This window comes from Anabrus simplex, chromosome 1 (assembly GCF_040414725.1).
Source record: "Anabrus simplex isolate iqAnaSimp1 chromosome 1, ASM4041472v1, whole genome shotgun sequence".
In the NCBI taxonomy this organism is placed as follows: Eukaryota; Metazoa; Arthropoda; class Insecta; order Orthoptera; family Tettigoniidae; genus Anabrus; species Anabrus simplex.
Genome location: NC_090265.1, coordinates 1,227,140,854 through 1,227,167,738, shown reverse-complemented (window position 1 = coordinate 1,227,167,738; position 26,885 = coordinate 1,227,140,854). Strand labels below are relative to the sequence as shown.

Sequence of the window (26,885 nt, the reverse complement as noted above, 5' to 3'; positions counted from 1 at the left end):
CTCTATACGCAATCCATTAAAGCCACATGCATTACCAGTGAGTGTCCACATGTTATGAATTTATTTGAAATAGTACCTGAACATGTTATTCCATGATTTCCCAACTTTCACACCAGGCAAATGATGGGGCTGTGTTTTATTTAAAGTCACGGTTCTTCTCTTCCCATACCCAGTCCTTTCCTGTCCTACCGTCACCATAATACCTGTGTGTGTCCATGCGACGTGAAATAACATATAATAGGAACGGAGAATAGAGGATTGTGTTGCGATGTTAGAGAAACTAACTATGAAAATGAGAACAATTTTAGCACGTGAATTTTTATTGTTTTCAGATCCTCGTGTGGCAGAATGGTTCCTAAATAGGGATCCAAGTTTACCGATCCTGCTACTCACATCCTACATCCTGTTTGTCTTCTGGCTGGGACCACGGTTTATGAAAGATCGTAAACCGTTTAAGCTTACGAACGTGCTTATGGTGTACAATCTGATACAAATTGTGTTTAACGCTATGATGTTCGTAATGGTGAGTTTGAAGATTTTATTTGGAAATTCTACAGTGCACCTTGTCCATAACAAAGTTGTATTATGCCTCGTTTCACGTTTTTTCACATTTAGTAATAAAATCTATATATTTGATAATTTTTAGATATTTCATATCAATAAGGTAATTACAGTTTAAGTTCATTCTTCAATTAAATTTAATGAATATTTTAAAAAGTACTTTAGTACATAATAATTTCGTGTGGCTATGTCTAGCCGAGTGCAGCCCTTGTAAGGCAGACCTCCGATGAGGGTGGTCGGCATCTGCCGTGGGTAGGTAACTGCGTGTTATTGTGGTGGAGGTTAGTGTTGTGTGTGGTGTGTGAGTTGCAGGGATGTTGGGGACAGCACAAACACCCAGCCCCCGGGCCACTGGAATTAACCAATGAAGGTTAAAATCCCCGACCCGGCCTGGAATCGAACCAGGGACCCTCTGAACCGAAGGCCAGTACGCTGACCATTCAGCCAACGAGTCGGACAGTACTTTAGTGACAAATACTAAGGTATCTCTATTGATGGAACGGGATAATTTCTCTACTGTTTACAATTTTCCTAAACTACAGATGGTAACATCGTTCATTCCTGCTATGGAAGTGATTATTGCCCTTATTGTAGTTACTTTACATCGGAAGGATGAACTAACTAATGGACTATGACGTGACATAAACCTTATACGGCTACTTTGGATGTATAGTATCTCAAATAATAATGATCACATGGTATTTTATCTTTCTCGTATTCAATTTATCGTCAGACTTACCTTCAGTTACTGTATTATCAAAATATAATTCACCTCACATGTAGACAAAAACCCTATGGATACCCACAACAAATATTATATATATAGGTACAATTGTTTATTGGGAAATTGCACCTGCGAAGAATACTACGGGCTCATTCTTTTTTTTTTTTTTTGAGTGACTGTACATGACCGTATTTGCTCTGATTTAGTGCCTTATTTGTGATCCAGGTCACCTTTCAGAAACAGTTACAGATACACACAATAACTGTTGGCTCTATTTTTACACCGATCATTGAACTATTTCCATATCCAGACATTTTCTTTCCGTGAACAAATCACAACACACCTTGTACTATAGATTCTAAATGAGGTGGATTTTGAAAGAAGAGAAAATAGCAACCTTACTCAAGAAAATAAAGACGCATGACATAAGTAATATTAGTTATTACAATATTTTGAAGAGTACTTCAAGACAAATATGCATATTCTCAAAAATATAATTGGACAGGTGCAACGATAAAATCGCTTCTTATGATCGGTTCGAGAATAAGTTTGAGTGCGAAGCCCTCTTCCAAACATGAAGATGAAAAGGTGGTAAATATTAGGGCAGCATTAAGCTCAGGTGATTCAGTGATGAAAATGCTCTTTGAAGGCAGACATTGCTCAAGTCGAATTTTAGCTAATAATAGTTATTTAGGCACAAAATTCAAAAATTGATCTTCAGGGATGAAAAAAAAAAAAAAAAGAAATCAGCCACATAACATAGAACAGCTCCTGGAACAGAAATCAGAAAGAATTAAATAGATGTGGGCAAAGAGGAAGAAGGAACGTAGCAAGAATTGAAGTATTGATTTAACGTGCTCTGTAAAAGTACTATTCGATTAAATAAATAAATAAATAAATAAACAATAATAATATAGATAAATCAACTATTATTTACAATTTAATATCTAAATCCAGAAATTCCTCTTAATGACGAAAGTTTCAGTTTTAACGTTATGACTGTGGGTGAAAAATATTACAAAATGGGGATAGGGATAAGTACTACTAGACAGGCGACCAGAGATGAGTACTACTGCTGCTCTAACAGTGCTTCTTTTAAGGAACCATTTATATTCGAAAACATTCTACAGTGCTTCGTCTTATGTAACAAGAAGAAGAAATATCAGGAGAAGAAGAATAAAATCTGTCGCACTATGAGCTCCTCTCATGGAGATATTTTGAGCACCCCCTTTTGAATCTTCCGTGGTTTGATATCCCTCTGACCTCCTGCGGAAGGAAGTTCCATTCACGGCTGGCCACAACAGTGAAGGAATTATTATAGGTTGACGATTTATGCTTACAGGGGAACTGTCCATACTGTCATATCGAAATTGACAATGAAATTTCCCAGAGACCATGAGGGGATCGATAAAATAGCGATGTACAAAAATTTAGCTGCCATTTCGAACAGGAAGGTTTCGAAGTTTTGATACATAATCCGTGTGAGAACGCAGGTTACTGGACAACCCTTGCTTCTTGCTGGCTCGCGCGGCGCATTGCGGAGTGGAGTTGCAGTTGTGCTGGAGAGAGAGAGAAAGAGAGCAAACTGACAGGCTGCCACGTGCCTAGGTCACTTTGTTGTTATGGGACGAATGAGAAATATAAATGAGGTGCGTTAATCGCATGATTAATATTTTTGGCACCATGCACAACGAATATGCACTTTGAGGCCACACTGTTCTTCACAGTTCCCTGTACTTGTTTGAAGGCAATATTTCGCAGGCACTTCGAACTAAGGAGGTCTCACCGTTGTATAATTGGTTGCGATCCACGAATATTTAACCGAGCCCTTGAACCGTTGGGAATAAAATTGAAAATGAATGAAGGACTGCATTTTTAGTATGCTGTTTCTCTGATTAACATCAAACTGAAAGTCTTCACAAGTCGGCACAATGTATGTTAAGCGGCGATACAAAGCCTCCCACTGCTGGAAGAAAAACTTATCTAAGGGCTGTATTTTCCCTGTAGTGCCAGGAGGAATCTGGAGAATTTCTATACTGTTGCCTGGAGGAATGTCTGAAATACAGCTCTTATCATTATAAGTAGTCCAGGAATCAAGCAGTAGCAAACGCTTCTCTTCCACAAACGGGAAGAAGGATTCTTTAAAAAATAATTCAATTTCTTTCACCAGATTTTTCCCTGATTTTGTAGCTGTTACAATTATCTTTCTGGCATGAAACATTTCTTTGGAAACTCTCGGACCGAAAGTTCCAGTTGCCCCCTGTAGTACAATGAATAATTTTTTGGAAAAGAGTACCAGCCACACTAATTTTAGACATAATTGTGTAAGAATGGGTGAGTGCACTAACTGATTGCGCAACTGTTTCTGTATGTTTCTCACGAACAAACGATAGAGTCCTTTTCGCTTTCATTTCCCGCACGAAACCACTCTGATCAGTATTGTATATTGAAGAAGGGGTTTATTCTAAACTTCGCTCTGTAGCCGCTTCTACACATTCCTTTGCGACTTTATCCTTTCGCCTTCTTCTTGCAGATACGTACGGGATACGAATTTCGTAATTGTTCTACTTTTTATTCTGTACTTTTACTTAACACGACTCAACCAACTAGCACATGCGCTGAAATTAGTTCGTCCCATTGAAATCTTTCTTGAAATTTCCAAGGCCCACAGTCGCAGGTCTTCATCGCATACATTCCACTTCAGTCTTCCTGCTTCTGTAAAGAGAAAATAATTGTGTATGCATCAGTTTCCTGTGTTCAATGAGGCTTACTGATGTAGATTCTAACTGGTTCTTCCACCTGTACAGTTGCTGTAGTGACATCACCTTACGACAACTTTTACGAACAGTAGTTAATGAAAGCCGCTTCTTACCCCCATCATTTAACCATACATTTCAGCTTTTCTCTTGTACGCAAGATCTACAGTTTGTCTCACTTTCTTCTGTGGACTGCAGGTAGAACTTGAACAAGTAGATTTGCTAGGTGACTGCGGTGTCTCTTCACTGGATTGACGGGAATTAGAATCGGGGCTCAAAATCGGATCCGTAACACATCTTGTTCCTGGCAATGGTGTGCTGCTTTCTCTTTCAGATAATGCAGATGAGGTATCGCTGCTTCCACTATCATTTTCACTGTCACTATTGCTCTCCAGACACGACTTCGAGACGATGCTGGCACCCATGGGATGATTTTCCATTAGTTCGATCACATGTCGACCCATCTCTCTTTCTTCCGAATTTATTTCACGGGAGAAGTAAAAATCATTTTCACGGAAATAACGTAAAGCATACTCTAGAACCTGCTATTTCAAACGAACATGTGTCATCTGACTAGCGCAGAAAGCTCAATGCAACCCGGTCGCTTCAGCTGGTCACCAGGGCTGTCCACGTCGAGCTATACGTTAACGCGTGCAATTCTATTAGATACTTCCGTATCGATTTCAGGATCTTACAGAAAAAAATGGCAGCTGAATTTTTGTACACTGCTTTCCTATGGACTCCTCATCGTGTCTACCAAATTTCATTGTCGGTTTCGATATGACAGTCTGGACAGTTCCCTTATTTGGAATAGCAAGCAATGTTGTGTTCAGTGCTCTGGTGTTTATATCATTGGGAAATGAGGTCAGGGTATGTAGCGTGCGTCTGTCTTCGGGGAGTAGCCATCCGAGGTAGCAGCAGGTCTAGCACATTGAGCAAAATCAACTCAGGAAGTAGATGGAGTAGAATTGTCTCTTCATCTAACATGAAGTCCATATATTGTGCCTTCTAACTACAGTCTGTTCCATAGATGGCTTTATTCCATATATAATGACGCTCAGATTATCATAAAGATGTCGTTAATGCAGTCGCAGAGATTTTCGCCTCTAAATTAAAACATTGGTGTTATCAACAAATTCGGGTGCCAGCAGAGAGATGGGTAAAAGTTACGGAAAATAGCGGTCATTATATTCACTAACTGTAATTGTCTCCAGGGCTGTATTTTGTACATTATTAGTATCTCAAATATATAAACACGTAATATATATATATATAAAAGTCATTGTATGTATGTGGGTGGGTGGGTGGGTTTGTACCACATCTCCTCCCAAACCATTGGAGCGATTTCAACCAAATTTGATACACTTATGACTTGGTATCAGGAGACAAACCGCGTAGGGGTAAGACATCCCAAACACCCCTGGGGGCGGGGGGGCGAGGGGGGTCATATATAAAAATAAATGAAAATAGTGTCGAATCCATACTTTTCGGGGTCGCTGAGATGAATAGTGACACTCCAATTTTTTTAAGTCCAAGTTCAGCCCCCCTTTGTGGTGGGGGCGAGGGGGGAGTGATATATACAAATAATCGAAAATAATGTCGAATACATAGTTTTAGGGGTCGCCAAAGTGAATAGCGACACTCCGGATTTTCAGTATCAGGAGACAAACCACGTGGGGGTAAGACACGCCAGGAATCCTTAGGGGCGGGGAGCGAGGGGGGTCATAAATAAAAATAAACGAAAATAGTGTCGAATCCATACTTTTCGGGGTCGCTGAGATGAATAGTGACACTCCGATATTTTTAAAAGTTCCAAGTTTAGCCCCCTTTGGGGTGGGGGCGAGGGGGGAGTGATGTATACAAATAATCGAAAATAGTGTCAAATACATAGTTTCCGGGGTCGCCAAAGTGAATAGCGACACTCCGGATTTTTGGTATTAGGAGACAAACCACGTGGGGGCAAGACACCCCAGGAAACCTTAGCGGCGGGTGGAGCGAGGGGGGTCATATATAAAAATAAATGAAAATAGTGTCGAATCCATACTTTTCGGGGTCGCTGAGATGAATAGTGACACTCCAATTTTTTTAAAGTCCAAGTTCAGCCCATTTGGGGTGGGGGCGAGGGGGGAGTGATATATATAAATAATCGAAAATAATGTCGAATACATAGTTTTCGGGGCTGCCAAAGTGAATAGCAACACTCCGGATTTTTGGTATCAGGAGACAAACTGCGTGGGGGTAAGACATCCCAAACACCCCTGGGGGCGGGGGGGGGGCGAGGGGGATCATATATAAAAATAAATGAAAATAGTGTCGAATCCATACTTTTCGGGGTCGCTGAGATGAATAGTGACACTTCAATTTTTTTTAAAGTCCAAGTTCAGCCCCTTCGGGGTGGGGGCGAGGGGGGAGTGATATATACAAATAATCGAAAATAATGTCGAATACATAGTTTTCGGGGTCGCCAAAGTGAATAGCGACACTCAGGATTTTCAGTATCAGGAGACAAACCACGTGGGGGTAAGACACACCAGGAACCCTTAGCGGCGGGGGGCGAGGGGGGTCATATAAAAAAATAAATGAAAATAGTGTCGAATCCATACTTTTCGGGGTCGCTGAGATGAATAGTGACACTCCAATTTTTTTTAAAGTCCAAGTTCAGCCCCTTTGGGGTGGGGCGAGGGGGGAGCGATATATATAAATAATCGGAAATAGTGTCGAATACATAGTTTTCCGGGTCGCCAAAGTGAATAGCGACAATCCGGATTTTCAGTATCAGGAGACAAACCACGTGGGGGTAAGACACGCCAGGAAGCCTTATGGGCGGGGGGCGAGGGGGTCATAAATAAAACTAAACGAAAATAGTGTCGAATCCACACTTTTCGGGGTCGCCGAGATGAATAGTGACACTCCGATTTTTTTAAAAGTCCAAGTTCAGCCCCCTTTTAGGGTGGGGGCGAGGGGGGAGTGATATATAAAAATAATCGAAAATAGTGTCAAATACATAGTTTTCGGGGTCGCCAAAGTGAATAGCGACGCTCCGGATTTTTGGTATCAGGACACAAACCATGTGGGGGTAGGACACCCCAGGAACCCTTAGGGGCGGGGGGTGAGGGGGGTCATATATAAAAATACGAAAATAGTGTCGAATCCATACTTTTCGGGGTCGCTGAGATGAATAGTTCTACTCCGAATTTTTAAAAGTCCAAGTTCAGCCCCCATTTTGTGGTGGGGGCGAGGGGGGGAGTGATATATACACATAATCGAAAATAGTGTCGAGTCCATACTTTTCGTGGTCGCTTAGGTGAATAGTGACAACCCGGGATTTTTTAAAGTCCAAGTTCATCCCCCTTTGGGGCGGGGAGCAAGGGGGGTGAGATATAAAAATAATAGTATTTAGTGTCAAATATACAGTTTTCGGGGTCGCCGAGGTGAATAGTAACACTCCGGAATTTTAATATCGGGAGACAAACCACGTGGGAATAAGACACCCCAGGAACATTAGGGGTGGGGGCGGGGGGCTTGAGATATGAAAATCATCAAAGTAGTGTGGAATACATACTTTTTGGGGTTGCTGAGATGAATAGTGACACTCCAATTTTTTAAAGTCCAAGTTCAGACCCTTTGGCGTTGGGGCGAGGGGGAAGTGATATATACATGTAATCGAAAATTGTGTCGAATACGTAGTTTTCGGGGTCGCTAAAGTGAATAGCGACACTCCGGATTTTTAGTATCAGGAGACAAACCACGTGGGGATAAGACACCCCAGGAACCATTAGGGGGCGGGTGGCAAGGGGGGTCATATATAAAAATAAACGAAAATAGAGTCGAATCCATACTTTTCAGGGTCGCTTAGATGAACAGTGACATCCCGGGAAATTCTTAATTTCAAGTTCAGCCCCCTTTAGGGTGGGGTGCAAGGGGGGTGATATATAAAAATAATCGTAATTAGTGTCGAATCCACAGTTTTTAGGGTCGCTGAGGTGAATAGTGGCACTCTGGACTTTTAAAGTCCAAATTAAGGCCTCTTTTGTAGTGAGTGGTTAGGAAGGGAGTTAGATATAAAATAATCGAAAATAATGTCACATCCATGGTTTTAGGTGTCGATTAAATGAGGAGTGACACTCTGGTTGTCGTTTAAGTCCAAGTTGATCCCCAATTGCCAGGCGGGTGAGAAGGAGTCAAGAACAGAAAATATCCAAATGACCGAGATTAAGGATGTTTTTGTACGTTCCAGTATAACTGTCAGCAGAACTTAATGCAAATATTACCTAATACCTGAAAAAAATACTAAGGGGGAAAGTCACCCCTTGAAGCCTTAGATAAGGGTGCGAAATGTAATTAAGACTGAAAATGCCCGATATTAGTGTTGAATCCATACGTTTCGGGACTACGGGAACAATTTCAAACAAACTTGGTCACTTATGACTTATTATCAGGAGACAAAGTGCGTGGAGGTATGACAACCCTAGCACACCTACGACGGGGTGAGATGTAGAAATAATCGAAAATAGTGTCGAATCCATTCTTTTCGGGGTCGCTGAGATGAATAGTAACGCTCAAATTATTTTAGAAGTCAAAATTCTGCCTCCTTTCGCATAGCGGTGAGAAAAAGTGAAAAACAAAATTTCGAAAATGACCGAGAGAATGGACGCATGTGTGTATACTGGACCTACTGTCTGGAGAAATATACCCTAGGGGTAAGAGACTCCTAGCCTCTAAAGTAGGGGCGAAATGTAAATATTAACCAAAATGACCGAAATTTGTGTCTAATCCATAGTTTTCGGGGTCGCTGAGATGAACTGTAACACTCTGGATGCCGTTTAAGATAAAGCTCAGTCCTACTCGGCAGGCGGATGAGAACTGGCAAAAAATTGAAAACGTCCAAAGGGACAGAGCTTAAGACTGTGTGTATGTTTTAGCATATCTCTCAATCAAACTTGGTATACACATGACTTACTATATAGAAAACATTACTGTGGAGATCAGATACACCTAGCCCCCGCTGGTGTTGGGGAATGAGAGGGGCTGACGTGCAAAAATAAGAAAAATAACCAATATTAATGTCGAAATCCATTGTTTATGTGTCGCTGATACGACCTGTGACGCTGTGGATAGCGTTTAAGTCCACGTTCAGCCTCCATCGAGGCAGGAGCTGAGAAGGGCTTAAAAGTAAATAGTATAAAATGACCGAGATTAGTGTTCACTCGATAATTAAATAATCTAAAACTTGAAGTCAGATACATCTAAATAACTATAAAACTACATGATAAGTCGTAAAACCAACGTCTCAAAAAGAATTCTATAAGCATTCACTTCACACTCAACTAACTGGTAATACAAATATTAAAAGTAAACATTCAAAAACTATCCGGGCAACGCCGGGTACTACAGCTAGTATATATATATTAATACTTTACCCTTTTGTGTATATTATTATAAATGTACTGTATATATATTTCAGCTCATGGATGCGGGATGGTTTGGTCATTACAGCTTCATATGTGAGCCGGTTGACTACTCCAACACTCCTCACGCAATGAAGGTGAGTTCTGGTAATTTAATAACCTCTTCAAGTGATATGCAGCACTTTACAGATTTAATGATAATGCTTGACGTGTTTCTCTCATCAGTTCTGAAAATCTAGAAAATATATTTACATTTGATTAAACTGTAAGCCAACTATTTATTTCATTCCATTTTACGTATGAGCTGTTAAGCATTATAAATCAATAGAAAACATCATATTTTAGGCCTACATGAAAATTAAAATTTACTTATGAATAGTTTTATACATAATAATCACTACCTAAGGCATCAGAATTCACACACAATTTTCCCTTACAGGCCTCCCTCCCTCTCTCTCTCTCTCTCTCTCTCTCTCTCTCTCTCCAATCCTGACCTCATGTAGGAGTTCTGGTCGTTGTGATATCATTTTTTTCCGTGATTTCCTGTCACTGACTTGCTTTATTATATCTTGCGTTGATATTCCACATGTACTGGTAATCTGGCTAATCCACCATGTTGGGACTCTTCTCCGTGCCCTCTGTCTCGTGGTTTTCCCTGTAGGTAGTGTAACATAAATATGACGTAGTCACCCAGGAATTCAGATAAAATACCGCCGTTGCACCTGAAAAAACCACTATGTGAAATATTTTAGCAAAGAACTTTGGTCTAAGGTTCAATATTGTGTGAATAATGTCAAGGAATTCTTGCTCTTCATAACATGATTATGTTCTGCGGGTCAGTATTTTTCCAAACATATTATCACTTAGCGCTTTTCGCAGGCGCAATGACGATATAACTTAATATATTGCCCGCCTCTCTAAAAAATATAAGTGTTAGTGCCTTAATATGCCATCTTCAGAGGCCCGAATTCGATTTCCGGTACTGCCAGAAATTTAAGACTGGCAGGAGGGTTGGTATGTTGCTAAAATACAGATCACATCCACTGGGAGAGGGTCTGTACAGAACTGCATCACTTCGGGAAATGGATGTAATTTTGTCCACTTTCATAATGCAACGGACCGAGTGAGTTTTGTCTGAGTGGATGGGTTATTTAGCTGCGAGTTTGCATTCGGAAGATAGTGTGGATAGTTTTCCGTGGTTTCCCATTTTCACATCAGGTAAATGCTGGGGCTCTACGTTTCTTAAAGCGTGGTCGTTACCTTCCCAATTCCAGCTCCTTCCCATCCGAAAACCTTCCAAGTGTTAGGGTGTCGTTAAACTCCTAGCAAAGAAAAAAGTAGCGGAATGGTTGGCACTAACTGCTGTCCTACTCGGAGCCCCAGGTTCGAATACCAGTACTGCTAAAAATATAAGAATGGCAGAATGGTTGATATATGGTAAAAAGGATGCACACATCTCACCTTCATTTTGGGTCTACGTGAAAAAGCTGCCTCACCTCAGGGAGAGGACAAGAATTTTTTAATTTAAAATATTCCATTACAGGCATCGTGAGATAATAAATGCAAGTCAAATCCCGCAGTAATTCATACATGTACCATGAGCAACAATAACAACAACAACAATTATAATAAAAGGGACTTGCTGACATAACTTAAGAATGTCAATTAAAGAGCTGAAATCCATTTCATCTCATTCAAAGAAGCACTTTTGCACACGATTTTCAGACTGTTACATATATGTGGTTAGTTGTGAATAATAATAATAATAATAATAATAATAATAATAATAATAATAATAATAATAATAATAATAATAATAATAATTGTTACCGTGTTTTGGTGGTAGTTATGCATGAAAGAAGGTGCTGGGTGGTGAATAGGTCTCAAGCTACTAAAGTGAAATTAATTTTAAAATTTAACAAGGTTATATTTTCTTTTCAAAATTAGGTAACAACAAATAGAACAGGTACTTAGTAGCCGAAACACAATTGAAAAATACATTTACATAGGTACCCCATTTGGGGCTTCAAAAGTCAGAAACATAATTCTTGGGCAATCAGCTCAGTTTTACCCCAAACACAATTTTAACAGAGGGGCAGAAAACCCCATTCATACCTAGGAGCCCTTGCTCCAAATTACACTGAAAAGCCTCCTGGAGGCATACAATATACAATTTTCAAAAGAGCCACTCGCTCTCAATTTTAAGCCTCTCCCAGGCCACACCAAACTCCACCTTTAAGCTGTCCTCAAAGGACATATACACAGGGGTAAAATACCCAACCTACTGAGGTCTATTAAATGACAAGAAGGTTAATACATGACCTAAAATACAATTTGAGGGGAGGCGAACTTGCACTCCTAATACACTTTGTTTAAGACCTACTTGGCCTTAGGCCGTTAGTGCAAGGGCTAATCCCATACTACAGAGGTGACTTAAGAAAATAACAATTTACATTACATTACGGAAGAATTGGTTGAGAAAATAAGTTCACCTCCAGACAATGTGAGTGGGAGCTCGAGAGGGTTAGCACTCTCTATCCCAGTATGTAGCTTTACAAGAGAATAAATGAAAAGAGAAGTTACATTTTAGGAAAAGGTTACATAGTGGAACGCTTAGAACCCGCCCCGAAAGTTAAACTGCTGAGCTAGCAAAGAAAGAATTTATTAATCGGCCATTACCTTGTTGCTGACCGCTGCCGAGGAAAGAGGCGCTTCCCGCCTCCTGCTATGTACTTAATACACTGAAAGATGGAACAGAAGTGGCCGAGAGACCCAAAAATCAGCAGTTTAAATACTCTCGCGGAAGTTTCTAGGCGTTAGGGGAATGAAAACACCCTCCCACAAACACTTTATTGGGTAGGACACAGCAACATATTCAAGTTGGGGGAAGATACATCTGATTGGATAGAAATTAATTTAAGAAATTCGGGATTGGTTAGGTTCAACACAAGGGGAAAGAAGGGGTGAATATTGCCAACTTAAACAATGACTGAAAGAAATTTAACAAAGAACAAACTCTTGAAATTAAATTTTCTCCAACAAAATAGTTCTTTGACTCCGCACTAGGTTGCACTATTGTTGATCTTCAGTAGTGTCCTCTAGGAGAGAAAGTTTACACTTCTTACTTCAAGCGAAACAAAAACACATCAAAAATGACACAGTTCAAAAACTCAAAATTTTCCACGTGGTGACATCTTCTGAGAAGGTAAAGAATTAACAGCGTAGATAAAGTTCAGACTTCCTCCAGCAGAGGAGTTTCACCTGGCGCAATTTTTAAATTAGCGGCGTGGAGGTGTACCGCCCGGTACAGACCTCCCCCCCCCAAAAGTTCCTCCAGGGGTGACACATGAAATCTGTTTGAAACAAGGTCCAAGTCATGCTGTGGATATGAAGATTGATTGCAGAAGCATTTATAAGATTTCTTAATTTGGTTTGATTGAGTTTCAAAATTTTGTTGTTGCAGATGAAGTAAAGTCTTTATATTTGTAGAAGTTGAATTTATGAAGATAACTTTTTATACTTGAAAGTGAAGGAAAAAAAAATTTTCAAAGTCCACCAAATATTGCAGTTGAATTCCCAAGTGTAGTCATTACTTATAGTAACTGTTCATGTAGTAGATGGTGATGAAGTGGGATGGCCAGACCGGCCGTTGCGGCTTGCGTCCAAAGGAGGCCGCTCGGACCCCTCAAGTACCCTGAGATACCGCTCGCCCGCACTATGAGGGGAGCAGAGGTGTTGAAGCACGCCGCGCCCGCGGTGAACATATACAGGCTGCGGGCAAGTAGCAGGTCGTGCGCCGCACATCAGCCTTGGCCGGGAGGAGAGCTCCGGCTCGCCGTGCACACGTCGTCCTCGCTGGGGCCGAGGGGGCCCGTCCTCTGCTCCAGTTGCTGCACGGCGCCGCGCGGCTGCGGGGGCACTGAAACATTAAAGCTTGGCGGCAGAATTGTGTTGGACCATCATCTTCTTTGAGGGTACAGGCTTGTGGAGAGGTTGAGGGGCCAGCGGCGTGCGGATATCCATGGCATTTACTCAAATCAAGCCACAGTGTGTATTGAAGCAGGAGACGGGAGCGTGGTAATGGCCGAGGCAAGGACAGAATGGCAGTTTAACGGATCGGGGAAGGTTTTACACGAGGCTTACATATAAGACCAAAATATTATAGAAGGGGCAGAAAGCCTTAAAAGTTGAACTCAAAAAAAAAATATAACCTTCATATTCCTTTCAAATTATATGAAGCAAGTTGACACAAAATTTACACTGGTTTCACCTGCGACAGGTGAACCCTAAATATCCTCTCGGTGGCTGGATTGCTTACTAACAACGTAACTGGCGTAAAAAAATCGAGAATTATACAAGGCCCATGAAATCTGGGGGCAAGCTTGCCCGCGGGAACAAAATTCTTGACCATCACCTGGTCACCTACCTTCAAAGTGGTGGGTCTCCGTCCACGATCATACTTTTCCCTAACCTTTTCATGAGACACATTAAGATTGGCTTTAGCCTTCTTCCAAAGATCTTTAATGTTATCCGGATCTATTGTCTCGGGTAGAATGTCATTCAGAGACCAGAGGTTAGAGAGCGGTGAGTTGGGAACAAACTTGAACATCAAAGAAGCTGGAGTAAACTTGTGAGATTCATGAACCGCCGAATTCAAAGCAAAAGCTATCCAATGCAGGGACGTGTCCCACCTGGAATGATCTTCATGATGATAGGCAATAAGTGCGGATCTGAGATTACGGTTAACCCGTTCAGCCAGAGATGGTTGAGGGTAATAAGCAGAAGTAGTTACATGAGAGATGGATAAGTCAAAACAGAATTTACGAAATAAGTTAGATGTAAAAGCCTTAGCATTATCAGATACAATATATTGGCACGGACCAAAAGAAGCAAAAATAGAATTTAGGCAAGTAATGGTGGACTGAGCGGTAGCCAGCTTAGTCGGAAATAACCAGGAAAATCTGGTAAAACCATCTACACATACAAAGATGAATTTGTTGGCATTTCCCTTCGACTGGGGGAAGGGTCCTACATAATCAATATACAGGCGTTCCATGGGGCGCGATGCTTGATGCGAAGACAAGAGGCCTACCTTGGTGGACATGGTTGGTTTACTAATCAAACAGGATTTACAAGCCTTTACTAGTTCACGGATTTCACCGTCCATACCTTTCCAGATGAACATTTCACGAATCTTTTCACGAGTTTTAAAGATTCCAAGATGCCCCCCTAATGGGGTCTCATGATAGTACTTGAAGATCATAGGCACAAGAACAGCTGGAACGACAACCTTCATCATCTTGTCATGCCTCGAAGGGCAACATAAAACACCATTCCTCAGAACATAAGGGACAACATGTTCCCCAGAAGAAAGGGCTTCCATTATCGGAGCCAGCGTCGGACCTTCACGTTGGTATTTCTCGATATCCCTAAAAAGCATGGGAGCATCTGTTAGGATGGCATTAACCTCAGATAGCATGGACTCGGGAGGTGATGAACTGTCGACCTGTTCATGGTTCTCAACGTCATCTGAAAACATACGGCTGAGTCCATCAGCGACAACATTTTCGGTACCTCTGATATGCCTGACGTCAAATTGGAAGGCAGAAATACGGATGGCCCAACGGGCTATACGACCAGTACGACGCGGCCTACCTAAGACCCAGCTTAAGGCTTGATTATCTGTCTCCAGGTCGAATTTAACATGTTCCAGATAGAGACGGAACTTCTCTAAGGCGAATAAGACTGCCAAACCTTCGAGCTCATAGATGGAATACTTGGCTTCTTGAGCCGACAAAGTCCTAGATGCATAGGCGATGGGGCGCCTCCCTAGTTCAGTCTCTTGAAGAAGGACTGCAGCTACCGCTGACGACGACGCGTCGGTTTGGACGATGAATTTCTTCGAGAAATCAGGCATAGCAAGTACAGGGGCATTACAAAGTGCTAATTTAAGGTCTTCAAAAGCGGCTTGTTGAGAAGGTCCCCACTCGAATTTGATGCCTTTCCTACGAAGAAGGTTTAAGGGCGCCGCTCTATTAGCAAAGTTAGGAATGAACTTCCTGAAGAAATTCACCATACCAATGAACCTGGCGATACCTTTAATGTCCTTGGGAGGTTTAAAATCACGGATGGCCTGTGTTCTAGAATGATCGACTGCTACACCATCGGGTGACACAATATGCCCTAGGAATGACATAGAGGGCTTAGCAAAGGCAACCTTGGACAACTTAACAGTTAACCCAGCCTTACGAAGGCGATCGAGAACTTCTCGCAGATGATCTAGATGTTCTTCAAAAGTCTCTGAAAATACGACGACATCATCTAAGTAGTGATATAAGTACTCGAATTTGATGTCGGAGAAGACCCTATCTAGTAGCCTAGTGAGCACAGCTGCCCCCGTGGGGAGCCCAAAAGGCACGCGGTTGTATTCGTCTAAATTCCAGTCCGTGGCAAACGCTGTAAGGTGTTTAGACTCTTCAGCAAGGGGAATTTGATTATAGGCCTGATTCAAGTCCAAGATAGTGAAGAACTTGGCCTTACGAAACCATGAAAAACAAGAATGAAGGTCAGGAAGGGGTACAGATTGCAACACCACCTTCCGATTGAGAGCCCTGTAATCAATGACAGGCCTGAAGCCTCCTTGGGGTTTCGGGACTAGAAAAATAGGCGATGAATACGCCGACTTAGAGGGCCTAATAATACCATCCTTCAACATCTGGTCGATAATTTCTTTCAGAGCCTTCATTTTAGGTGGAGATAGCCTATAAGGTGGAAAACGGACAGGAATCGAATCCGTGACCTCAATTTTGTATTCAATAAGGTCAGTAACACCAAGAGTATCAGAGAACACCTCTGGAAATGACTGACATAATTTACGAATACTATCAGCCTGCTCCTCAGGTAGATGTCTAAGGTCTAACAACATCTCATCCTGGGTAGGCGAAATAGATGAACATGACACAGAATTACACTTATACAATGGAATTTTACAATTGGACGCAAATTTGAATGTGCACGACTTACTCTGAAGATCGAGCACAAGACCAGTGTGAGAAATAAAGTCCGCTCCCAGTATGATGGGGCAAGACAAGTGCTTAGCCACAAACAATTTAATTTTCCATGTAAATTTAAAAATACGAATTTTGACCAGTACGGAACCTAGAATTTCTAATGGAGATGAATTAGCCGAAACATATTGAATAGGAGATGAGACGTAGTCAGGTAGTTTACAAACAGCTTTCAATTTAGAATACCATTCAGCCGAAATAATCGAACAAACACTGCCTGAATCTAAGAGAGCTGTTATAGGCTCGTTATTTAACTCAATCTTAAGAAAAGGAACAGGTGCGGGGGTATCCGCCGCAATCCTAAGACACTCTTTGGGGCATTCAAAAGATGTATTCGAAGACTTATCGTTCCCTGAATTCTCGACCTTTTTGCCAGGGGCTGAGCCTTGGGAAGCAGAATTAGTTGACTCAGCCGCAGCCACTAGTCACTTTTGATTGTTGTTGGAAGTTACACCAGAAGTTGAGCAGGAGGGGGTGCTATTCGAATTGGGACAATTCTTTGCGATATGTGAGAAAGCCCCACATTTAAAACAGCCTTGTGATGAACCCGCTCCATTATTTGCCCTACTAGACTTGATCAGAGGACACTTGTTGCGCAGATGGTCAGGCGACCCGCAAGCATAACATTTACAGGGATTGACTGGTCGGCGAGGTGGAGGCCGAGTGTTACTAAAGGAAGGCGGGGGTTCTTTCGCGACACGCAAAGAATCGGCGTATCTAACTCCTTCCGCTGAGACGGCCAATGCTTCAAGTTCAGAGAAGGTTTGCGGACACGCCGCGAAACACAAATATGACCTATAGGGAGGTGAAATTCCCTCTACAATAGCCTGTACAATCTGATCTTCAGGAAAATGAAGGGCAAACACCCTAGTATAAAACTTAATGTCCTGTATGAAATCAGCCAAGTTTTCATCCAAGCGCTGTACACGATAATAGTACTTCTGAATAAGGGAGGACCTGGCCCTAGCAGGGATGAAGTTAGCTAGCAAGTGGGCATGGAAATCCTCAATAGATGATTGCTCGGCAATGGCTCTTACGATTTTATCAGAGAGAATACCAATAGCATACGGATAGATAATTTGCAAGATTTGACATGGAGAAAGAGAAAAAACAAGGGCATGATCCTGAAATTCCACTAGAAATCTTAAAAATGAAATTACATCACTGGTGGTATTAACGGAAAACTTAGAGATACCTCTGAGCAACATTGCCAATGGATGAGGCAAGCTGCTAAACCCGGGTGACATAGTAGGTAAAGGTTTCAATGGTAATGAAGTTAATTCAGAACGGATGTTACTCAATGATGCACGACGTTCAGATTCGTTGTCCAATGGGGCAGGGATAGTTTGAGCAGCAACGGTTATTCTATTAACTTCTCCCTTGGGAGGCGCTTCCTCACTACCTGCATTTACTATGGTGGGTTGATCAGATTTGGGAGGAACTTCCCCAGTTAACAATTGAGTGACCTTACTAGATAATTCGGAAATATTTTCCAGGAGCGTACTAGCTTCCTTCCTCTGAACATCATTCAGTTTTAGAGACAACAGATCGTTAACCCTATTCGAAAAATGATATAGCCTACCTTGCACACGCTTAATTTGATTCGGACACGGATCATTTTCATCAAAAAAACTAACTACAGAAGCTAGCCCAGTAACATTCTCCGTGATCGTGGAAAGAGAGTCATCAATTTCTTTCTCTCCCAAATTGGGGATGGAAATGGGCAAATCAAGGGACTCTCTAAGCTTGTTAGTGTCTATTGCAACCGTGCCTCCAGATTGCACATTTCTGATAGTTAATTCATAGATCAACTCCTCCTTGCGCAAATAATTAAGATGGAGAACGTCGCGAGGGCCTGGCATGATGACAGAACAATTTAAAAAAGTCAAAAAATTCCAGCAACTGAGAAAATGGTTAGAGTTCGGATCAAAACAATGTGTAGCCGTCAAAAGGGGCTAAATTGAGACCCATTCAACCACGCTCTGCTACCACTTGTTACCGTGTTTTGGTGGTAGTTATGCATGAAAGAAGGTGCTGGGTGGTGAATAGGTCTCAAGCTACTAAAGTGAAATTAATTTTAAAATTTAACAAGGTTATATTTTCTTTTCAAAATTAGGTAACAACAAATAGAACAGGTACTTAGTAGCCGAAACACAATTGAAAAATACATTTACATAGGTACCCCATTTGGGGCTTCAAAAGTCAGAAACATAATTCTTGGGCAATCAGCTCAGTTTTACCCCAAACACAATTTTAACAGAGGGGCAGAAAACCCCATTCATACCTAGGGGCCCTTGCTCCAAATTACACTGAAAAGCCTCCTCGAGGCATACAATATACAATTTTCAAAAGAGCCACTCGCTCTCAATTTTAAGCCTCTCCCAGGCCACACCAAACTCCACCTTTAAGCTGTCCTCAAAGGACATATACACAGGGGTAAAATACCCAACCTACTGAGGTCTATTAAATGACAAGAAGGTTAATACATGACCTAAAATACAATTTGAGGGGAGGCGAACTTGCACTCCTAATACACTTTGTTTAAGACCTACTTGGCCTTAGGCCGTTAGTGCAAGGGCTAATCCCATACTACAGAGGTGACTTAAGAAAATAACAATTTACATTACATTACGGAAGAATTGGTTGAGAAAATAAGTTCACCTCCAGACAATGTGAGTGGGAGCTCGAGAGGGTTAGCACTCTCTATCCCAGTATGTAGCTTTACAAGAGAATAGATGAAAAGAAAAGTTACATTTTAGGAAAAGGTTACATAGTGGAACGCTTAGAACCCGCCCCGAAAGTTAAACTGCTGAGCTAGCAAAGAAAGAATTTATTAATCGGCCATTACCTTGTTGCTGACCGCTGCCGAGGAAAGAGGCGCTTCCCGCCTCCTGCTATGTACTTAATACACTGAAAGATGGAACAGAAGTGGCCGAGAGACCCAAAAATCAGCAGTTTAAATACTCTCGCGGAAGTTTCTAGGCGTTAGGGGAATGAAAACACCCTCCCACAAACACTTTATTGGGTAGGACACAGCAACATATTCAAGTTGGGGGAAGATACATCTGATTGGATAGAAATTAATTTAAGAAATTCGGGATTGGTTAGGTTCAACACAAGGGGAAAGAAGGGGTGAATATTGCCAACTTAAACAATGACTGAAAGAAATTTAACAAAGAACAAACTCTTGAAATTAAATTTTCTCCAACAAAATAGTTCTTTGACTCCGCACTAGGTTGCACTATTGTTGATCTTCAGTAGTGTCCTCTAGGAGAGAAAGTTTACACTTCTTACTTCATGCGAAACAAAAACACATCAAAAATGACACAGTTCAAAAACTCAAAATTTTCCACGTGGTGACATCTTCTGAGAAGGTAAAGAATTAACAGCGTAGATAAAGTTCAGACTTCCTCCAGCAGAGGAGTTTCACCTGGCGCAATTTTTAAATTAGCGGCGTGGAGGTGTACCGCCCGGTACAATAATAATAATAATAATAATAATAATAATAATAATAATAATAATAATAATAATAATAATAATAATAATAATAATAATAATAATAAATATTACAGACGACATCATGGAAAATCGTGGAGCTTTTAGAACCAAAGTAGCTAATCATAAATTTAGGGAGAAACCAAAAAAGACAACTGGTAGGAAGTGGTCGACAGAACGCAAGATGCAACACAGTGCATTCATGAAGAGATTTTGGGAGGATAAGAAGGCACAAACCATCAAACCAACTATCAAGTTCAAACGCGCTCTATGAATGGGCGTAACGAAGGAATAATAATAATAATAATAATAATAATAATAATAATAATAATAATAATACATTTTAATAGCTCTTTCTATGTGCTGTATTATTCCGTGCTTGAAATTTGTTTATACAAGTTGAACGCTAATTTTGTTTCTTATCTACAGATGCCACGAGTTGCCTGGTGGTACCTATTGTTCAAGATGGTGGATCTCCTTGATACGGTAAGTGAAAGACCCTTCTTATACATGTTCCCACTCTAAAATATTAGATTGACTCTCTGGGGTAATTTATATTGCCATGCTTCGGACATATCTTCCATTTTTTTTTCAAAATGGAACTCGAAATTATAGTCTTGAATTTCTTCACTTATATTATCACCAATGGGACATTTCTGAATAATGCACGGATATGGCCCACATTTCCTTGTTTCCATTCCAAAACTGTCTCACTTGTTTTCTAAGGCTATATTTAGCAGACGTTAACTTTTCAGTTTCAGAAATTAAACGTATTGAATAATCATTGTTGGTGTAATTTCTAAAATTACATTAGTAAGAACCTTACTCCGAAATACGGATTTTCGGGTTAAAGAATTGAATAAATGGAAGAAATATCGATTTATTAATAATGTAATTTGATATATCGTGAAAAGACAAGTACGGTATTTAGAGCACGACTTCAATGATCTTTGACAGTTGGGGTACGTTCCAACAATCTGCTATCCACACTACAACAAAGTCTTTTGTTTTTGTTTGTTTTGTTATTTATAAAGCCATGTCAACGCTTAGCTTGAAAAAAATTAATTCAATTTTAATTTTTCATTATTGCAAAAAGTTTCTCAATATATTTTCAGTCGGACTTTTTGTTTTATTTATTTTGTCCACGAAACATGTAATTATGTTCTTATTGACGATTCTTTAAGTTGAGGTTTTAAATCTCCATTTATTCAGATGTTAATATTCTTCGGCCAACTAAAACAGGCATTTTTCATTCTTACTCTTAACAAAGCAACATAGAAAATGCATGGCTTCGGTAATTAATAATAATAATAATAATAATAATAATAATAATAATAATCGTATGGCCTCAGCTACTGTGTGCAGACATTTCGATTTGACGCCATCTGGCTGTCTACTCGTCAATTTCGATGTTCCGTTTTACTCTAGGTCCGCTAGATGGCAGACAGAGTAAACCGGATCTATCTTGGGCGTCTATGGGTGAGATTTAATTAATTTTGTCGGGTAAATCCCAAATGTATCACCAGAGATCTTTTACATGCCGACATCGTACGACATGGAGTGTCGAATGGACTTTTTTCTGCCCTTCAAAAATCCGACTACCTCTGCCGGGTTTGAACCCGCTATCTTGGGATCCGGAGGCCGACACTCTACCACGGATCCACAGAGGAAGCTGCGGTAAAATCAGAGTACCACCCATATTACCTACATTAACATTAAATGTGCTTTATTCATTCTTATATATACAAATATTTAGAGTGAATCTATGCTTTGCTATAGCCTTTGGAGCTTCGTAGTAATTTCGCTATTGTCTTTGTTTCAGGTATTCTTTGTGCTGCGGAAGAAGTTTAATCAAGTGACGTTCTTACATGTGTACCACCATACCATCATGGTCGTTTATATTTGGGTTGGAATCAACATTTGGCCTGGTGAGTTTGCTCAATATTTTCATTTTATTTGTTTATCTATTCTGACTCAAAGTGGCTTTGCCGAAGTTACACGGAGTAACTAAACACAGTTGTTTTGCAAAATAATACAAGTTCGTAATAGCACAGACAAAAAAGTTTCAAAAAGTTAACGAATGTCATGCAACCCATACAAATTATTTCTCAGTATGGCTACGAAATAAGAATTACATTGAAGACCTGTCGTGCATTGCGTGACCACTTTATATGAGAATAGTTGAAAGGAGACCTGAGGTTTTCGATGCTAGTGTACAGGGTGATTTTCTCACTTTCTCTTAATGAAGTCTCTTATCCTAAGTCACGATACATATTTTTACTCTTCTACACCGAAATATACATCAGCACAAACATGTACGTTTACAGGTTAAAGGGCACATCCCACACTTCCAATACTTTTTACTGACTAAGGACTTAAATGTCCCGAGCCTCTATGTAGCACATTAGCATCTTTCGTACCAGATCGTCAGATCGATGTCGACTAGGGTTGGGAATATTTAAGATCACGTATTATCTGCGCACTTTTTATCGATATATTTGTGTACGGGTGTGAGGAATAAGGAGGGAGCAGTTCCGGTTCCAGTAGTACTGCCAACTGAATGGAAATGAAATCTGAATTGAATCGATAATATGATCGATCGATATCAATTTTGCTAAACCTTTGTTATCTTAAGCCAACAACTGTGTCACACACACATTATATAACATTATATAACATTTCTCGATGCGAATCTTATTCCTAGAGTGAATTCTATAGTTTGGCTTTGCTGTGTAAATAACAACAGTACTAGTACGTAAAGTGTACGCCAGATGTCGCACAGCGATTCATAGTTTGTGTTTCAAAGATTGCCAGTACGAATCTCGAAGATTGCCGAGGTCGACCAATTCAGCACTAGGGTGTAAATGTATCCAGAAAAGGTGCGCAGATAATACATTCTTAGCGCACCACGTCCATCACGTGAGATTCTGAAGGAAACCTGTTTTACACATTCAGCGAAATGCTATTACTGCGGCATCTAGTCTGTCTGTTTCACTACTAGCCATGACTGTACTTAACTATGGAGGTCTGATTTTTCGGCTAATATGGTACACATATATGCATGTCTACGCTTTAGTCTCGCTTCCTGATACGGGATCGGGGATGAAGTGAGATGAAATTACTAAAGGAATCGACTGTAACGTATGAATAGAAACTATCCCGGTGTTTGCCAACAAGTGAGAATGGGAACCCACAGAAAACCATTCTGAGGAGAGTCGACGGCGTGGTTAGAACTCAGAGTATTCAGAGCTCGGCTCCATAACCGAAGCCCATTAACACGCGCGGCCACTCGACCCGGTAATATGGTGCACTGATATGAAATCAACTAAATATCATTCCGGCAGCCAAAGTAATACCATATTATTATTATTATTATTATTATTATTAAATGCATTGAAATTGGGAGATATTCCGATGGTAATGCTTACTTATAACAACATGCCAACGAAGAGTAATTAAAACATAAATTACATAATAATAACAGCAACAGAGATACAGCAAAATCATGAAAGCCAAATATTACAAGAAATTATACCGAAACAAAAAATTTCACGATAACAAAAGAAGAATAAAATGAAGTGCCTCCAAACAAGAAAAAAGGAAGATACAATTAAAATGGTATACTAGCAGTGTAACATAATAATTCTGCAACGATCGTGAAAAACCGGGTAACTTACAATGAACTTCCAAACCATTACTTTCCTTAAGACTGATCACGCCTCTCAGCCACGTACGAATATGCAGTCCATCAGAACATCTGACGTTGTGCTCATTTTCATATGCTTATTTGAACAGGAAAATAAACCTTTTATACCTTGTAGCATGGGCCTGCTGCAGAAATGTATGCATGATTCCCTCCTACAGTATAATGCATGCAAGGTTCATTTTCCTGTACACATCGGCTAGGAATATGAACACAAGGACAATTGTTCTGATGGACTGCATATCCGTACGTGGCTGAGAAGCGTGACCAGTCTTAAGGAAAATAATGGCTAGGAGGTACATTGTAAGTTATCTGGTTTTCCACAATCGTTACAGAATTAATAGCAATCTCAAATAAATTTGTATGAAATTAGTGTAAAATTACTTAAAATATTCCCTTACATATAGCGTTTTTAAGTAAGTGGAAAAGTAGAGGCTATACAAGAAAGAGGCCGTATTAACTTCAGGTATTTACTTCAATATGACTGGTAAGGAAATGTCGTATGGCTTTTAGTGCCGGGATATCCCAGGATGGGTTCGGCTCGCCAGGTGTAGGTCTTTCTATTTGACTCCCGTAGGCGATCTGCGCGTGCCATTGGAATTAACCAATTAAGGTTAAAATCCCCGACCCGGCCGGGAATCGAACCCAGGACCCTCTGAACCGTAGGCCAGTAAGCTGACCGCCAACGAGTCGGTCAATATGACTGGTCACAATGTACTTGTAATGGAGTGTACATGGGTACTAGCGGATAAGCTTGAGTTATTTTGACGTTTATAGTAGTATGTATAACCATCATTCCTTAGGTCCAAAATAAGGTGAAGTGCCGCAAAACACAATCGAACTCTTAAATAATTACCATGAATACTTATGCAGAAATGAGGCAGATATTTTTTTCGTTTTACTACTTGTTTAACGTCGCACTAACACATCAAAGGTCTTCGGTGACGCAGGCATGGGAAAGGGCTAGGACTGGGAAGGTAGCGACCATGGATTTAATTAATGTGTGTAAATGGAAAACCACGGAAAATTATCTTCAGGTCAGCCAACTGTGGGATTCTAATTCACTATCTTCCGAATGCAAGCTCGCGAAGCGTGGGAGGGGGGTGCGGGCATTCTTTCACCTTTCGTGACAGGGACCGGTGTCCGGCTTCATGGCTAAATGGTTAGCGTGCGATTAGTGTAACATAGTAATTGATAGCAATGGCAAAGAAATATGTATGAAATTTGCCATTGGTCCAGAGGGTCCCGGGTTCAATTCCCGGCCGGTTCATGGATTTTTTTATTGGTTAATTCTGATGGCTCGGGGTTTCACCATTAGAATAAATCATCGGTAGGGCCCCATCTTCATAGACGCGCAGGTCGCCTATACGGCGTCAACTCGTAAGACCTGCACCAGGCCTCTTCGGAGGTCACACGCTATTGTCCGGCTCCATGGTTAAATGGTTAGTGCCCTGGCCTTTGGTCACAGGTTTCCCGGGTTCGATTCCCGGCAGGGTAAGGAATTATAACCATAATTGGTTAATTCCCCTGGCACGGGGACTGGATGTATGTGTCATCTTCATCATCGTTTCATCTTAATCACAACGCGCAGGTCGCCTACGCGCGTCAAATCGAAAGAACTGCATCAGGCCTCTCTGGAGGCCACACTCCATTATAACAGGGACAGGTTCTATAAGAATAGTTCTTATAAGGCTCGTTCATAATCACGCTAATGCCAAAGTAAGAAATGAGGCTGAGGCAGATCTACAAAAGAAAGAGACACGTTGTAGCCTATACTAGGAGATATAGCCTAGTGAACTGTAATGATAAGTATCATTCATAACAGTAGTCTTCATTTTGTTTCTAACTGAATCTTGTTATCCTTTTCCAGGTGGACACGGCTCATTCTTTGCGGTCCTCAACACATTCGTGCACGTCGTTATGTACAGCTATTACTTCCTCGCCGGTCTCGGACCACAATACCAAAAGTACCTCTGGTGGAAGAAGTACGTCACAAAAATTCAACTGGTAAGTCATAGAAATACTTGTCTATCACCTTCTAATTTTGTAATTCAAGTGGATCAGATGTAAACGTCAAAGTGTTTGTTTGGAAAGCTGGACAGAGTCATAGGGACATGAAAGGGTCCTTGAGGAAAAGATGAAACATGGGAATTGATCACTACTATATAACAGAGGAACGCTATATTCCTTGGCCACACCCTACGTCATAACAAATTCCTCACAAGCATGTTGGAAGGAAAAGTTCTGGAGAAGGAGGGAAGATGAACAGCGGAGAAGAATTATTTAGATTCGTGATGAACAGACTGAATTTCAAGAAATATGCTGACTTGAAACGCTCAGCAGAGGGGAGACAAATGCAGTTGTAGTGACAAGGCCTTGATGTTTATAAATGAGACGTAAATCCATGGTCATATATCGAGAAGTATTCTCACTAGAGCTAGTCATAATGTTAGAATAAGGACAAAAACATGATTTTGATCTATGTCGGATCCTTAGTATGAAAGGATACCTTTACAGCCGGACTGACTAGCTCAGTTGTTAATAAGCTGGCCGTCTGTGCTCAAGTTAGCAGGGCCCATCCTGGTTCGGTCCCGTGTTATTTGAAAGTGCTCAAATAGTTCAGCCTCACCGTCCCCAAAAACAGTGAAGGTAGCCTAGTAAGAGACGTTAAAACATAACATTATTATAATTATTTTGATAACTCTACTTCGTCTCTACAGTTTGAAGGATCACAACATAGGAAGTGGATTTCCCCAGTACTATTAGTAAAGTACTATCACCAATGTATTTTTAGATCCCAAGCAGACCAGGCAGAGACAGTCGGGTTTTCGAAGGACGACCTCCGTGGTTTAGGAGGGCTCTGGATCGATTACTGTCCAGGTCAGTTTATTTGCCTGGACCTGAGGGCTAGTCCGATGTCCACTCAGTGTGTGTGATAAGAATTGAATATCCTTCTGACATTGAGACAGCGTCCGTGTTCTAGAAAGCCAAAAATACCGGTAGAGAGGATACCTTGTGCTGACTAGGCGTCACCTCATAATTTGCAGGCCTTCGAGCTGAGCAGCATTTACTTGGTAGGCGAGTGCCCATCAGGGCTCTTGTGTCATGGGGTCTGTTTTACTTAGGAAGTACGCCAAAGAACAATGCTGAGGTAGTAGGAGATTTTGTGCC

At 40.9% G+C, this 26,885-nt stretch overlaps 1 protein-coding gene across 1 annotated transcript in view; it reads left to right on the top strand.

Annotated features, from left to right (window-relative positions):
- The window catches only part of LOC136877755 (very long chain fatty acid elongase AAEL008004), an 86,448-nt gene that overhangs the window by 36,209 nt on the left and 23,354 nt on the right, over positions 1-26,885 (top strand). Inside the window, exons 3-7 of the mRNA XM_067151964.2 lie at positions 333-523; positions 9,506-9,586; positions 20,441-20,497; positions 21,834-21,939; positions 25,585-25,721. Coding sequence (XP_067008065.1) covers positions 333-523; positions 9,506-9,586; positions 20,441-20,497; positions 21,834-21,939; positions 25,585-25,721 — 572 coding nt within the window. The remainder of the gene's footprint in view (positions 1-332; positions 524-9,505; positions 9,587-20,440; positions 20,498-21,833; positions 21,940-25,584; positions 25,722-26,885) is intronic.